Raw genomic sequence first — 15,805 nt, 5'->3', positions numbered from 1 at the left:
ATGCTTCCATCAAAGCCTGTAGTGCAACGAATACCTCTCACATTCAACACAATCCACACTTACATGTATATATACAAAGTAAACCACTAGATGATGCTGTTAAAAATTAATGACTGAACATTTGTACCACATTAATATTGGACAAAATGCACCAATAATGTCCAGGTGTGCTGGAGAGTGTGTGCTTATGGAGTGGACTGATTGTCCCCTCTGGCTGTCACTTAAACCAGCAATGTCTCTTTGCTGTGGTGCCTTCTTGTTGTCAGAGCTTGCTTTTACCTCAGTCCGCTCAGAGATATAAGTGCCCACATAGCGACACTCGGAAAGCAACAGGCATCTATTAGTAGTCCAGGAGGAGATGTCCTTCATTTACATTTTCTATACCTCCCCATTCATTTTAAGCTAGTGACAGTCCTTAGCTTTCCTATGGTTATCCCACTGCTCCATGTTCCCCGTTACCCCATTTATGCGCAGCACTCTGCTCACTCTTAATTCTATATATGGGACAAGTGCAATGAGTATAGCATTCGCTTTAACATCCGTCCACCATACTAGCTCAAAACTCTCTCCTTCAGAGGTACTATAATAGGACTCTGTGGTGGATGCAGAGCAGCATCATGCTACTGCCACTCCAGTGTGTTCTGTCCACTTCACGTTAAGCCCATTTCATCCCCACCCTTCATCCCTCCAGCCATGTGGTGCTCCTGTCCTGTTAGCCGAGGGGGTGTTTGGGGGAAGGGAGCAGCTGTAGCGTAGGGGGTGACATCTGGGTTGCCCCTCGATCCCAAGAGGGGGAGGTAGCTAAACCAAGAGGGGGTGGGGTGGGGGGGTTCAGGAGATCTCAGTACAGCAGTGTCTGTCCCAGGCTTGGAGATCTCCCCCTCCGCACACACCAACAAGTAGGACTCACTTCTCTCCTGTGGCCAGCGCATCTGAGAGAGAGGGAGACAGAGGAGGGAAGGGAGGGAGAGGGTGAGAGGAAGATAGAGAAGGAAAGGAGAGGGAGGGGAGCATGAAGGGGGAGAGATGTGAGACAGAGAGAGAGAGAGTATAAAGGGGGAGAGGTGGAGAAAGAAAGGTAGAGCCATTGTGGGAAGGAGGGGGAGATAGAGCAACAGTGCAAAGAGAGAGAGATGCAGTCATACAGTCATTTTTTCATCAAGTATATGGGTGTGTCAAATGGCACCCTATTCCCTATACTTTAGACCAGACCCCTGTTGTCCCTGGTCAAAAGTGCACTAAATAGGGAATTAGGGTATAATTTGGGACAAAAACATAATTTCCAGTCCTCATGTTTCAAATCTCCTACCCTGTGAAACAGCAGCAGGTGGCGGTGGAGAGGGATCACCAGCGGGTAGTGACAGGCAGGGGGCGATTTCTTCTCCTGAAACACACTCACAGTCACGAACTGAACAGGATTGCAGGCCAGGGTACAGATGCAGTCTTTTTTTTGTGCGAGTCACAGCACAGCACAGCACAGCTTGCCGCACTCGCCTGGGTCAAAATCCGTGAGAGAAAGGCAGACACAAAATTATTTCATTGGCCCTGGGCATGATGAGGACTCGTTATTTCAGATTAATGCAGTGAAATATATTTCGCCAGGCGAGTGTGGCATGCTGTGCTGTGACGTGCCCAAAAAAGACGCTTAATTTGGATAGTACAGTTAGCCACTAACTCTCGCCCTACCCCTAACACTAGCTGTATATCAGCAAGGTGTATAGACCGGCAAGTTGTAAACCATCTATAGAGGACTATCCAAATAAAGTGGGACCCATTGCAGGAGCAGAAATATGGGCTGGGTGTAAGTGGGGTAAGAGCTTGTTATGCTTTATTTGCACTACCTCTATATCCACTTGGAAATGTACACACATTCTCTTTATATACCCCAAATAAGGCCAATGTTAGTTTCTAAAACAAGATGTTTCCCAAATGACCAAGCAGACAGCCAAATAGGTTGTTTGTTTGCCCTCAGAAAGCCTTTGATCATCTCAGAAAGAGAGAGAGAGAGAGAGAAAGAGAGTAAGTCTTACATCGTCCAGACAGTGTGCAGGCAGAGAAAGAGACGACGGGCAGACACGCAGTTCTGTGATTGGAGAAGAGAGAGGTACATTAGAACAGCCCAAGGCTGGGTTTCCTAAAAGCATCGTAGCACTAAGATCATCTTAATTCCATTGAAACTAAAGGGACGAGCAATGATCTTAGTCCTACAATGCTTTTGGGAAACCTAGCCCAAGAGAGCAGGGGCCTGTTCAGGAGGGGGAAAAGTTACAGGAATGTTCAGATAGAAATATATTGTGTAGAACAGATATGGTTGTCTGTCACCCAGAATTGGCGATGAGCTCTATCATGTCAGCCCAGCTAGCACATAATGTTCTGAGAACCATACTGTATGTTTCTTAGCGCTTGGTGAGAGCGTGGTTTTCCTATTGTTATTTTGCAGAAAACCTTCCCACAACATTCTGGGAATGGTGCACAATACCCAGCTAGCACATAACGTTCTGAGAACCATATGTTTCTTAGGTGGGAATTTCTGTACATCAGCATAACAATTTCTACGGGTTTCCTCATGGTTTTATTTAAAGTCATGTTCTCAGAACATCAGGAAAACATTTCATATAAATGACAAGAAAACATATACATTCTGCTCTCAGCATCAACAAAACTATATCCTCTATCTTGTATGCTCAGGTGTGTTGGCCACGCCCACTAATTGGCCACATCTGATCTTGATGAATTCTCGTTTCCTTTGAAATGGGGTCTGTTTGAATAGACTAAAATGAACATGGCATGCTAGCTCCATCCTGGTGGCGCAGTGGACTAATTCCATGGATAGAGAACAGAAGATCATTGGTTCAAATTTCACTGATGCTGCGCCACAATAGAAATACATGTGTTTGCATGATTAATTCCTTAGGACACATGGAAATTAATTTGCTATGTGTACTTGAAGTTCAAAACGGTGTTATTAAAAGTCTTATTGGAACATGTTCTCAGAATATTATTTAATTACCTTGAAATAACGTATAATTTCCGTTCTCAGAACTTTAATGAAATCTTTCAGGGAAAGTAGTAAAATGTTCTCAGAACCTCCCTACAACCCAAAAATGAACATTCCCAGAACAGGCAAATTGTTTATTTCCGTTCTCAGAATGCTTTAAAAACATTCAGTTTTACCTGCCAGGAAACATATGACTTCGTTCCCAGAACCAATAGGAAACCAAAAACTTAAGTTTACACAACATCCAAGGAGCCAAATAGCTGGGAGTTCTATTCCTCATGACATTTCTATGTGCAGCATTCCTCAATGTTTGCCTACTGAACGTGGCCCAGGACTGAGTAGCTGCACTTTCGCAGGAAACTGTTTTGGGTGGGTGCACTGCTGACGAGCCAGCTGTGAAAGTCACAACAACAACAAAAACTTAAACAATTTCAGCAGCAGTGATTGCGTGAGTGAATGGGTGTGTGGAAGTGAGAGAGAGAAAGAGAAAATGTGATGAAAATGGAGTGATTGGAAAGGGCGTGAGGCTTTGCCAGTGTTTCTTAGCAACTTTTTAAAAGTATAGTACGTAGATATGTTTATTATTTCATTAACAATGTTGTTTCCCCTTTAAACAAGCTAGCCGGTCCTGTTTATCTGCTTGTCAACAGCGCCTGTCATTTGGTGCATTCTGGGAGTTGGAGTCCTCTACGGGACTGAATGCATCCAGCCCTCCATCCATCCATTAGAAACCTACCCTGAAGGAGACCCCCAAACACTGCATCTTTAAAAGGCTCATTACGCTGTATTGATTTATAGAGAGGGAGGGCCAATGGCTGCATACCAGGCCTATTCTTAGATGGGGTATTTATTGTTCTGTTCTGGCCAAGGGCTCAAACATAAGCAGATGCTGCTTGGTGCTCCTGCTATGAAACACTATTTTTTCACAGTATGTGGCTCATATGGTCTGGAAATCCTACCATATCACATTTGTGTTGTTAGACACTGTTGCCTGTGAAGAGATGCTATAGCACTTATTGATATATCCTATTATAGTCTATAGGATGAGGTAATGCTGCTACACAATTCCAGGGTTGTGTTCACAAGGCATCAAATGTATGAAAATGTTTTGAAAAAGGGAGGGACAAGCTGGATTCTTCCAATAAGAAAACCGTATTTTAGTTTTCCGTTGCAAAACGGTTTAAAAAGTTTTCAGTTGTGTACTCTTATGAACACGACACAACCTTCAGGTCAAAAGTTCAAAATGGTTGGAAAAGAAACCCAAGGAAGGATGATAGAACAGGCAATGATTCAAGTATGAGGTTTTTTTGAAGAGGAGATGAGGAGGGATGAGTGCTGGGTCCCTTGCCTGTCTCCTTGGGGGACTTCAGGCCCTGGATCTCCCCTCTCAGTCTCTCCATCTCTTTCTCCAGCTCTCCATTCCTCTTCTCTGCCTCTTGCAGCCGCCTACGTAGATGATTGGATAAGATCAGTTTTGAATACAATGGCTCTGGTATTGGCTATGAATACTCACCTAAATATCAAAAGGCATCATTACATTATAGCTTGTATTAGCTACATATAATATACAGTGGCTTGGGAAAGTATTCACCCCCTTTGGCATTTTCCCGATTTTGTCGCCCTACAACCTGGAATTTAAATAGATTTTTTGGGGGGTTTGCACAATTTCATTTACACAACATGCCTACCACTTTGAAGATGCTAAATATTTTTTTATTGTGAAACAAACAAGAAATAAGACAAAAAAACAGAAAATTTGAGGGTGCATAACTATTCACCCCCCCTCAAAGTCAATACTTTGTAGAGACACCTTTTGCAGCAATTTCAGCTGAAAGTCTCTTGGAGTATGTCTCTATAAGCTTGGCACATCTAGCCACTGGGATTTTTGCCCATTCGTCAAGGCAAAACTGCTGCAGATCCTTCAAGTTGGATGGGTTCCGCTGGTGTACAGCAATCTTTAAGTCATACCACAGATTCTCAATTGGATTGAGGTCTGGGCTTTGACTAGGCCATTCCAAGATGTTTAAATGTGTCCCCTTAAACCACTTGAGTGTCGCTTTAGCAGTATGCTTAGGGTCATTGTCCTGCTGGAAGGTGAACCTCCGTCCCAGTCTCAAATCTCTGGAAGACTGAAACAGGTTTCCCTCAAGAATTTCCCTGTATTTAGTGCCATCCATCATTCCTTCAATTCTGACCAGTTTCCCAGTCCCTGCCGATGGAAAAACATCCCCACACCATGATGCTGCCACCACCATGCTTCACTGTGGGAGGGGAGGGGATTGAACACTGATGGTGTTCTCGGGGTGATGAGAAGTGTTAGGTATTTTTCTTTAAGCAATGGCTTTTTTTCTGGCCACTCTTCTGTAAAGCCCAGCTCTGTGGAGTGTGTGGCTTAAAGTGGTCCTATGGACAGATTCTCCAATCTCAGCTGTGGCGCTTTGCAGCTCTTTCGGGGTTATCTTTGGTCTCTTTGTTGCCTCTCTGATTAATGCCCTCCTTGCCTGGTCCGTGAGTTTTGGTGGGCAGCCCTGTCTTGGCAGGTTTGTTGTGGTGCCATTTTCTTCCCATTTTTTTAAGGATTTAATGGTGCTCCATGAAATGTTAAAGGTTTCTGATATTTTTTTGTAACCCAACCCTGATCTGCAGTTCTCCACAACTTTGTCCCTGATATGTTTGTTGAGCTCCGTGGGCTTCATGCTGCCACTTGCTTGGTGGTGCTCCTTGCTGCGTGGTGTTGCAGACTCTGGGGCCTTTCAGAACAGGTGTTTCTATACTAAGATCATGTGACAGATCATGTGACACTTAGATTGCACACAGGTGGACTTTATTTAACTGAAGGTAATTGGTTGCACCAGATCTTATTTAGGGAATTCGTAGCAGAGGGGGGAAAAATTGGCATGCACCACTTTTCCATTTTTTATTTTTGAGAATTTTTTGAAACAAGTCATTTTTTAAATTTCGCTTCACCATTTTGGACTATTTTGTGTATGTCCATTACATGAAATCCAAATAAAAATCCATTTAAATTACAGGTTGTAATGCAACAAAATAGTAAAAACTTTTGCAAAGCTACCCATTTGTCTGCTGAGTCTGTCAAGTATGAAAGGAAAAGGTGAGGGAGACTCATTTTTAGCAGTAGAGCAATACTGAAATAAAAGCATAGGCCCCATATCTACCTGTGTGTGCCTAACAATGTTTGTCCTTCTGCCATGTTGTGCTGCTGCCGTGTTATGTTGTTGTCTTAGGTCTCTCTTTATGTATTGTTGTCATGTGTCTTGTCGTGATGTGTGTTTTGTCTTAGTTTTTTATTTTTTGCCTCTTGGTAGGCCGTCATTGTAAATAAAATGTGTTCTTAATTGACTTGCCTGGTTAAATAAAGGTTAAAAAAGGTTACCAAAAAAATGTATATATGTATCTGTCTGTCTCACTCAGGAGTGATCTAACCTATGCAGATCCTCATCAAGTACTGAATTCTGGTCGTTCTCCTCCTCTTCCTCCTCTGTTGTGGTGTGAGTCGACTCTGCAGTACCCTGCTCCAAGGCTAGGGGGAGCTCAAGCAGGGCAGGCAGGTTGTCAGGCGTGGTCAGGACATCTCTGAGCTGCCACATCTGACTCTGAAAGCCCACAGCACCCCTCTCAGTGTTAGACATACACCGCCTGATAAAGGTTAACATTGTGTAGCCCTCAGCATCAGTGGAGGCTGCGGAGGGGAGAGCACAGGTTATGCTGAGCACAGGTGTTTGGTGGCACCTTAATTGGGGAGGATGGGCTCATAATGATGGCTGGAACAGAGCTAATGGAATGGCATCAAACCATGTGTTGGCATCAAACCATGGCATCAAACTATACCATTCCACCTATTCCGCTCCAGCCATTACCACGTGCCCATCCTCCCCAATTAAGGTGCCACCAACCACCTGTGCTCAGCATAACCTAATCTAGCAGCCGTTAGTATTTATTGCATGCCTAACTTTGACGTCTGCCACAAAACACATTCAAGATGTTGCTAGCTCAGGAAGAGCTAAGCATTTTTGTCACTGCTTAGTGACACACAAGACGAGGAAAGCACATAGCGTTCCTGCATAAATAAATGGACATGTATGTGTAACAGGGTGGGAGTCCCAACCTACAGCTAACTAGCTAGTGGTTACACATCGCTTACCCGACTACTCAAATTGTCCTTAGTAGCCAATCTAGCAGTTAGCATTCTAGTCTTGATTGTTAAAATGTAACTCAGCTAGTTGTTAGGTGTGGATAGTCAACCTACAAGCTTATCCTGGAAATTGAAGCTTGGCAACCCAAGGTGTCGCTGGTGGTCAATCTCCATCATGATGTCACGACTGCGATCCAAGGCACCTGTCTGTCTGTAAAAGATACAAAAAAAACCAGAAAGAACAAAAGACAAAGAAAACATTATAACTGTGTTGATATAGTTTTGAATGATACCCCATTCATTTGGGGTACTTTGATACTGAGACAGTATATGATATGAATGTGACCTTGTAGCTGTGTAGGAGTAGCCAACGAAAGCCAGGTGAACTCCGATAGGGGCCTTGTCCATAACATCACTCAGTGTTTCCTGTAGAACACAAGACAGCATTACAAATAGAGTGCTTTATATGTTTATATGTTATCTGCTATATTTGCTTTTCAGGCTTGCTTCTGGAGCCATGTAATATTCTGTGGAGTCCCTTAAGGCTCTGTATTAGACTCCTTTACATTTAAATGGATCGTATATATATTGTAGATTGTATATTGACTTTTCGGATTAATACCATTTCACTGAGGCAGTCATCCAACACATCAAAGTTGGAGGTGTCAGTGGCGTTGGAGACTTCAGGTTGGAAGGGTGCTGGAAGTTCATGCAGGGAGCCCCAGTCTAGTCCACAGAAGAAGGGGTGGGCCCTGAAGTCCCCAGAACCCCTGGCCCCCATACGGTCCTCCCTCTCACAGATTAGCCCCATGATGAGGGAACGGGCCTCATCTGAAACCTCGGGGCCAGACGGGGGGAACTCAAAGTGCTCCTGGGGGGACATAATGGTTGGTTCCTCTTAGTTCTTCAGAGTTCTTTAGGTTTGAGCTCAATATATACCTCTTTGCACTCCTTGCAGATGTATAAGAAAATGGTCTCAAAGATCACTATGGCCCAATCCCAAATTGACCCCTAAACCCTACACCCTATGCACTTTAAAAATATATATATATTAAAAAAAAAAGTTTTACGCCCTATGCACTTGCAGAGATCTGATTGGTTTTGACAGGTGTAAGCAATATTATAATAGCTCTAGGAAGCTATGTGGAAGTTTCACCATACTGCTTGTACTAATTGAATTCTCTAATATCTCCACAAGTGTAGGGTTTAGGGGTAGATTTGGGATTGTAGTTCTTGTTCGACATCCTTCCCTCTTCGTATTTCCTATGAATTTTTGCACTGATATCTACAGAGACATATGGAAAATGTTCTGATGACCCTCAACATGTTCTCTTGATCAATCTGTAAGATTAGTTTCTGTATAAAGTCCCCATCGTACCTGGAAGCTCATGATCCTGGCGTAGGTCTCCGAGATGGAGTCTGCGTAGAAGGGTGTGGTCCCCTGCAGCATCTCGTAGGCACAGACCCCCAGGGCCCACCAGTCACACTCAGGGCCATAGCCTCCCCCTCCCTCCACCGCACGCAGGATCTCTGGGGACAGGTAGTCGGGTGTGCCCACCGCCAGGGAAGAGTACACCTGCAAATACACAGACACATGTCAAGGCACACAAATGCATTTACAAAAGTTCGAATTCTATCTTCGGGATAGCTCCCTGAGCATTTACAAAAGTTAGAATTCTATCCTCGGATAGCTCCCTGAGCATTTACAAAAGTTAGAATTCTATCCTCGGGTTAGCTCCCTGAGCCTTGGCTTTAGCTCGAAGGGCTTACACAACCTTGTGACTCACAGTAGACCCAGGTTCTATACCCACTCTGTTACTTTTGCACAACAGTATTGTGGAGTAAATTTTGTGGCCCTTTGGGGTCTCTCACCATGCCATCTTCCTGGACCCTCAGACAGGAACCAAAGTCCCCCAGCCTGACATGGCCTTCCGCCGTCAGCATGATGTTGTCAGGTTTGATGTCCCTGCAAAGGGGAGAGTGAAGGATGCAAATCTGACTATGCACATTCACAGGTCTGAACATTATTCTTACTGTTCCCAGGTCATAGATATGAGATTTCATAGCTAACGTACCCATGGTTCATGGAACCCTAGACTCAGAACTTGGGGTGCATGGACCAAAATGAAACCATTAGATGACGTAGACAGTCCACACTCAAAAAGAGACTTCTCAAGTTCTATTATGCTTATTTATTCATGCATTCCAGAGTCAACAAACATTATTTGAACCTCTCTTGTAGGCCCTCCAAAGTAAGGAACAATGTTCCCTGTTTTCTGAGAACACTTCTTCCAGAAAAATGACTGTTTTCAGAACATTACGGCGGTATTCTAGGAACACCACAAATTGTTTGCTGGAGGTTGTCATGTTGCCAGGTGTCTCTGACCAACTAACCTGTGCACATAGCCCATCCTGTGGATGGAGTCGATCGCCATGACCATCTCAGCCAAGTAGAACTGGGCCATGTCCTCAGGGATACGGTCGCCAAACTTACTGAGCAGGGTCAACAGGTCACCACCCACGTAGTAGTCCATCACCAGGTACTGAGAGAGAGAGAGCGAGAGTGAGTGAGATAGAGAGATGTGAAGAAGAAAAAATTAAGAGAAAGAAAGATTAAATTATTATCCCTTGGTGTATTTCAAGGGAAAGAAACTGAGGGAAGTGACTGAATCACACCAGGTAGACTGCAGTCAGATGTGAAGGCTGAAATGACCCTGATGTTTGCGATTTGTCACTAATACCCACCAGGTAATTGTCGTCCTGGAAGGCATAGTGCAGCTCTGTGATCCACCTTCGATCACCCTTCAGCAGAACCTCTCTCTCCTCCTGGTAACAAGCTGTCTACAGGACAGAAACACAAAGACGCAACACAGAGAAACAGATGGCCTCACATCCCAGCTTGGTTCCTTGGAAGTTGTGGGAACATACGGTTTTGGTTCTGGGAATGAAGCCATAAGTTTCCTGACATGTAAAACGGAACGTTCTGAGAACGGTAGTGACATTTTTGCCTGTTCTGGGTTCGTTCCTTTTTGGGTTGCAGGGAGGTTCTGAGAACATTTTACTATGGTTTCCTGAAAGTTTTCCTGGGAGGCTTTATTAATGTTCTGCGAACAGAAATTATATCTTATTTGAAGGTAATTAACCCTTTTTATTTATTTTTTATTTCACCTTTATTTAACCAGGTAGGCAAGTTGAGAACAAGTTCTCATTTACTATTGCGACCTGGCAACCCTCTATGGCATGACTTTTTATTTTGGGGGGGAAAAAGCATTTTTACCCAATTTTGTTTTTTTGGGGGGGGGGCTTGGGGTGTCCCTGATAATATATCTATCATAAAATTTGTCGTCCATTCCCCCCACCCCACACCCCCGAACCAGACATTTGTTTGTTGCCTCAGGGCTGGAATATGGAAGTGGAACACCAGCCGGTGGTACCACTTCTTTGCTGTGATTTTGTTCCAGTACAGTGCACTCAGTGAGTCAAGCAGATCCACCCCACCAATATCCTTGTTGTATTCTTTCACCACAGCAGGGCAGGGGACTTTGGTGATCATCTTTCACTTGAGATCCCACCTGTCAACCTCAGTTTTGTTTTGATGGCCTCCCTTCTATTCAGTATCATGGTGTCAGCAACTTGGGACACTCAACAGACTTTGTTCCAAAACATGCGTGTGCCTGGTAAAGCAAACAACGACATGTACACCACAATACTCAGGAACTGCTCCAATTCTTTTGTTGTGAGGTTAAGGGGCTTGTTTGCATTACATTGTATTGCATATAAACTTGACAGGCCTACAATAACTTCCAGAATGTCTTCAGTGAAAAACTGCTTGAAGTACTGGAGGGGGGACTTGATATCATCAGATCTTGAAAGCAGGCCCTGCCATTCTGGGTAAGCATTGAAGTATGCATTGTTGGGTGTTCTCCACCGGGGTAGGTGTGGAACATCAACCTCTGCTACATCTCCATCCTCAGACTCAGTCTCATTGTCAACAGACAGGCATTCCCCTTTAAAAAAATAAAGCAGGAAGCACACATTTGAATGTGTCATATACCCTTCTTCATCCACTAACGCACGCGCACACATTACTTTGCTGACTGACCCCTAACTGATCCCTGACCTCCTATCTGTCTGTAAAACCTGATTCTGGGATCTACTCTTCCTGTCTCTCCTCAAGCTCATGGCCCTCACTGTCAGAGGGAATGACCCTAACTGCTCAATGATGTTCCTTCCGCCCATAAAATGTTCTTGTGTCCATTTCCTGTAAGTATCAGTAGATAGTAAAGTAAAGTCTGCTAAATGACTTAAATGTAATGTAAATGTAAAAACATTGATGGTCATAATTATGCATCCAAGCACATCTCCACACTTTAGCATGATATTGCCCGAACAAAAGTGGTTTAACTGCACAATGTTGCCCTGAGGCAACAAACCAAAAAACACTGTTTTAGTATAAAAATAAAAACAAAATAAGTCTTTAAACAATCAAACATACTTCTTTACATACTCATGCACATGCATATATTTAAAAAAACAGTTATTTCATTTGAAACATGTTAAAAAGTGATTTTATCTTACCAATTGGTGTGAATGTGTCCCATGTGGCTTTGCTTTCTGAAAGGACTGCTCCACCCCAGACAAAAGGCCACACTCACTTCAGCCCCTCATTTCATAGGACACAGACATGTCCGGTGATATCATATATATATATATATATATATATATATATATATATATATATATATATATACACTGCTCAAAAAATAAAGGGAACACTAAAATAACACATCCTAGATCTGAATTAATGAAATATTCTTATTAAATACTTTTTTCTTTACATAGTTGCATGTGCTGACAACAAAATCACACAAAAATGATCAATGGAAATCAAATTTATCAACCCATAGAGGTCTGAATTTGGAGTGACACTCAAAATTAAAGTGGAAAACTACACTACAGGCTGAATCAACTTTGATGTAATGTCCTTAAAACAAGTAAAAATAAAGCTCAGTAGTGTGTGTGGCCTCCACTTGCCTGTATGACCTCCCTACAACGCCTGGGCATGCTCCTGATGAGGTGGAGTATGGTCTCCGGAGTGATTTCCTCCCAGACCTGGACTAAAGCATCCGCCAACTCCTGGACAGTCTGTGGTGCAACGTGGCATTGGTGGATGGAGCGAGACATGATGTCCCAGATGTGCTCAATTGGATTCAGGTCTGGGGAACAGGCGGGCCAGTACATAGCATCAATGCCTTCCTCTTGCAGGAACTGCTGACACACTACAGCCACATGAGGTCTAGCATTGTCTTGCATTAGGAGGAACCCAGGGCCAACCGCACCAGCATATGGTCTCACAAGGGGTCTGAGGATCTCATCTCGGTACCTAATGGCAGTCAGGCTACCTCTGGCGAGCACATGGAGGACTGTGCGGCCCCCCAAAGAAATGCCACCCCACACCATGACTGACCCACTGCCAAACCGGTCATGCTGGAGGATGTTGCAGGCAGCAGAACGTTCTCCACGGCGTCTCCAGACTCTGTCACGTCTGTCACATGTGCTCAGTGTGAACCTGCTTTCATCTGTGAAGAGCACAGGGCGCCAGTGGCGAATTTGCCAATCTTGGTGTTCTCTGGCAAATGCCAAACGCCCTGCACGGTGTTGGGCTGTAAGCACAACCCCCACCTGTGGACGTCGGGCCCTCATACCACCCTCATGGAGTCTGTTTCTGACCATTTGAGCAGACACATGCACATTTGTGGCCTGCTAGAGGTCATTTTGCAGGGCTCTGGCAGTGCTCCTCCTGCTCCTCCTTGCACAAAGGCGGAGGTAGCGGTCCTGCTGCTGGGTTTTTGCCCTCCTACGGCCTCCTCTACATCTCCTGATGTACTGGCCTGTCTCCTGGTAGCGCCTCCATGCTCTGGACACTACGCTGACAGACACAGCAAACCTTCTTGCCACAGCTCGCATTGATGTTCCATCCTGGATGAGCTGCACTACCTGAGCCACTTGTGTGGGTTTGTAGACTCCGTCTCATGCTACCACTAGAGTGAAGGCACTGCCAGCATTCAAAAGTGACCAAAACATCAGCCAGGAAGCATAGGAACTGAGAAGTGGTCTGTGGTCACCACCTGCAGAATTGTCTTGCTAATTGCCTATAATTTCCACCTGTTGTCTATTCCATTTGCATGTGAAATTTATTGTCAATCAGTGTTGCTTCCTAAGTGGACAGTTTGATTTCACAGAAGTGTGATTGACTTGGAGTTACATTGTGTTGTTTAAGTGTTCCCTTTATTCTTTTGAGCAGTAATATATATAAAAAAATATTATCAAAAAGGGGTGCTGTGAGGTCCAAAAAGGTAGTTTGTTACCATGCCATAGAAGGTTAAATAACATTCTGAGAACAATAAGATTTTTAATAACATGTTTTGCGTTAACTGTTTTGAACTCCAGCCATATATAGCAAATTCCTTTCCATGTGTCCTAAGGCAGTGTTTCCCAACCCTGGTCCTCGAGCACCCTCAACAGTACATGTTTTTTTGTGGCCCTTGACAAACACACCTCAGGGAACCATTTGAGAGCAGTACATTAAATAGAACTATAAGGAAACCTGTAGGAAACGTTACTATAAAGTACTGAAATTCCCTCAGAAAAAACTTTCTTAATGTTCTTGGAACTATTTCAGAACATTCCCAATGTCAAACCAGTTGGAGAACATTCCTAGAACATTACTAATAATGTAATCAAATGTCACCATGTTTGAACTTTTAGGAAATGTTCTGTTAAAGTAATGAAACACCAAGAAAATAAAGTTATTTTAATGTCTTTAAATTTGCTGATAATTTTCCAAAGCCAAGCAACTATCCTGCACCATTTCTAGAAAGTTGTGGGAAGGTTGTATTGCAAAATAACCATAGGACAACATTCTCAGAACGTTATGTGCTAGCTGGGATGTTGTTTTACAGTAGACGCAAGAAGCAACAAAGAAGTTGGTTCTAATACAAAATGTATCCGTTGTTATGTGAATAGAAAAACCCACTAAGGACAGACATTATTTTAATGTCTAGTTTCAAATTACATTTGATTGAGTTGTCAATGAATGTGAATTCAACATGAAAACAAGAAACATTTTTAACCATGTCATTATCTTTAGCTTTAAAATGATAAAATATTGTTACTTACACCAGATAAGTGCAGTGAAACGTGTTGTTTTACAGGGTAGACCATAGCTTCAAAATTCTTTATATTGATTTTTGCAAATCCAATCAGTTTTCCTTGTTGATTCAATGTCATCGCACTTATTATTTTGTAGTTGAAACGGCGTCGATTCAACCAGTTTGTGCCCAGTGGGAAGGTTCCTGTGTGTGTGTGTGTTTACCTCTCCTCGCTTCAGCATGTCCCACTTATTCATAATCTTCAGCGCGTACACTTGCTGTGTGCTTCGCATCCTCGCCACAGCCACCTATAAATACAGCAACACACACGTTACCACGGAGATAAGATTCAATTGTCCAAAGTGCACCTTGACTTTTGGCGGCGTCCTCTCACCTCACTGAAGGTCCCTCGACCAATCACCTTCAAGATGTGGAAGTCATCCCTCTTGATGCGTGTCTTCTTCACCTGCCTCACCAGGGGCTCCGCTGTGATTGGAGGAGAGAGGGCAGAGAGGCTGTTGATTTCACGAGAAAAGACATGGAAAGTGGGTGTTTGAAAATAAATAAATAAATTCTAACTAGGGTCAACCTTTGTATGGAGAATATATTTTATACACTCACATCCTCCAAAAGCAGGCCTGACAAGCCTGGAGTAAGGACTAGATCTAGACACTGTGCTTGTTTATGTAGATGGCCCTCATCACACACACACACATACACACACACACACATACACATACACACACACATACACACACACACACTGTTAACAAGAAGACCTCCGGGCATCCTGGCAAAAGCTGTCTGTTTCCTTTAACCTTTCAAACAAACACTTCCAAGTGTCATGGGTCACCAGCCTCCTATGAAATACAACCCAGAAACAGTCAAAACACACACATGTGTATTTTGTGTGTGGTTGGAGAGACTGTAGATCAGATGGTAGAGCATGAAATTTGCAATGCCAGAGTCGTGGGTTCGATTCCTGCTAGACCACCACGCTAAAAATGTATGCTCACATGACAGTAACACGCAGCCAGATCCCCTTTAAGGCACTGGTGTTCTGAAATAGTCTAAGAGTGTGTCTAAGAATAGCTGCCACCGTTTAATACTTTTTTAAGGCAAGTTTTCCAGCCCCTTGGTCTTCTTTTTTTCTTCACTCCCTTCTCCTGTGGGGAGGAATGTGAGCGAGACCAAGGCAACAGTATAAACTGTTTTAGTGGGGAGAGAGAGAGAGAGGAAAAAAGAAATGGAGAGAAGGTTCCAGACCCACTCAGCCTTTCAGGCATCTTGTAGAAACAACCAAATATTTTGGCTTCCTTGATTGTGTCCCAAATGGCTCCCTATATAGTGCCCATAGAGCTTTAGTCAAAAGTAGTGCACTATGTAAGGAATAGGGTGCCATTTGGGATGCAGATTAAATTCCTTCATAGACTTCTAGAATGGAGCGATGTACTTGTGCACAGCGGCTGTTGTGACTGGCATGTGACTGTAGATTTGGGGAAT

At 43.6% G+C, this 15,805-nt stretch overlaps 1 protein-coding gene across 1 annotated transcript in view; it reads right to left on the bottom strand.

Moving 5' to 3' along the window:
• Positions 1 to 758: 758 nt before the first annotated feature.
• LOC135550930 (myotonin-protein kinase-like) overlaps positions 759 to 15,805 on the bottom strand; it is a 20,623-nt gene continuing 5,576 nt past the window's right edge. Inside the window, 15 exon segments of the mRNA XM_064982182.1 lie at positions 759 to 884; positions 887 to 932; positions 1,310 to 1,384; positions 2,031 to 2,083; positions 4,347 to 4,444; positions 6,443 to 6,612; positions 7,266 to 7,362; positions 7,498 to 7,577; positions 7,774 to 8,022; positions 8,530 to 8,727; positions 9,024 to 9,117; positions 9,546 to 9,694; positions 9,897 to 9,992; positions 14,527 to 14,610; positions 14,697 to 14,788. Of these exon segments, the coding sequence (XP_064838254.1) occupies positions 832 to 884; positions 887 to 932; positions 1,310 to 1,384; positions 2,031 to 2,083; positions 4,347 to 4,444; positions 6,443 to 6,612; positions 7,266 to 7,362; positions 7,498 to 7,577; positions 7,774 to 8,022; positions 8,530 to 8,727; positions 9,024 to 9,117; positions 9,546 to 9,694; positions 9,897 to 9,992; positions 14,527 to 14,610; positions 14,697 to 14,788 (1,634 nt within the window). The 3' untranslated portion in view covers positions 759 to 831.

The sequence above is a fragment of the Oncorhynchus masou genome, chromosome 12, assembly GCF_036934945.1.
Source record: "Oncorhynchus masou masou isolate Uvic2021 chromosome 12, UVic_Omas_1.1, whole genome shotgun sequence".
NCBI classification, from domain to species: domain Eukaryota; kingdom Metazoa; phylum Chordata; class Actinopteri; order Salmoniformes; family Salmonidae; genus Oncorhynchus; species Oncorhynchus masou.
This window is presented reverse-complemented; position numbering and strand designations above follow the sequence as displayed.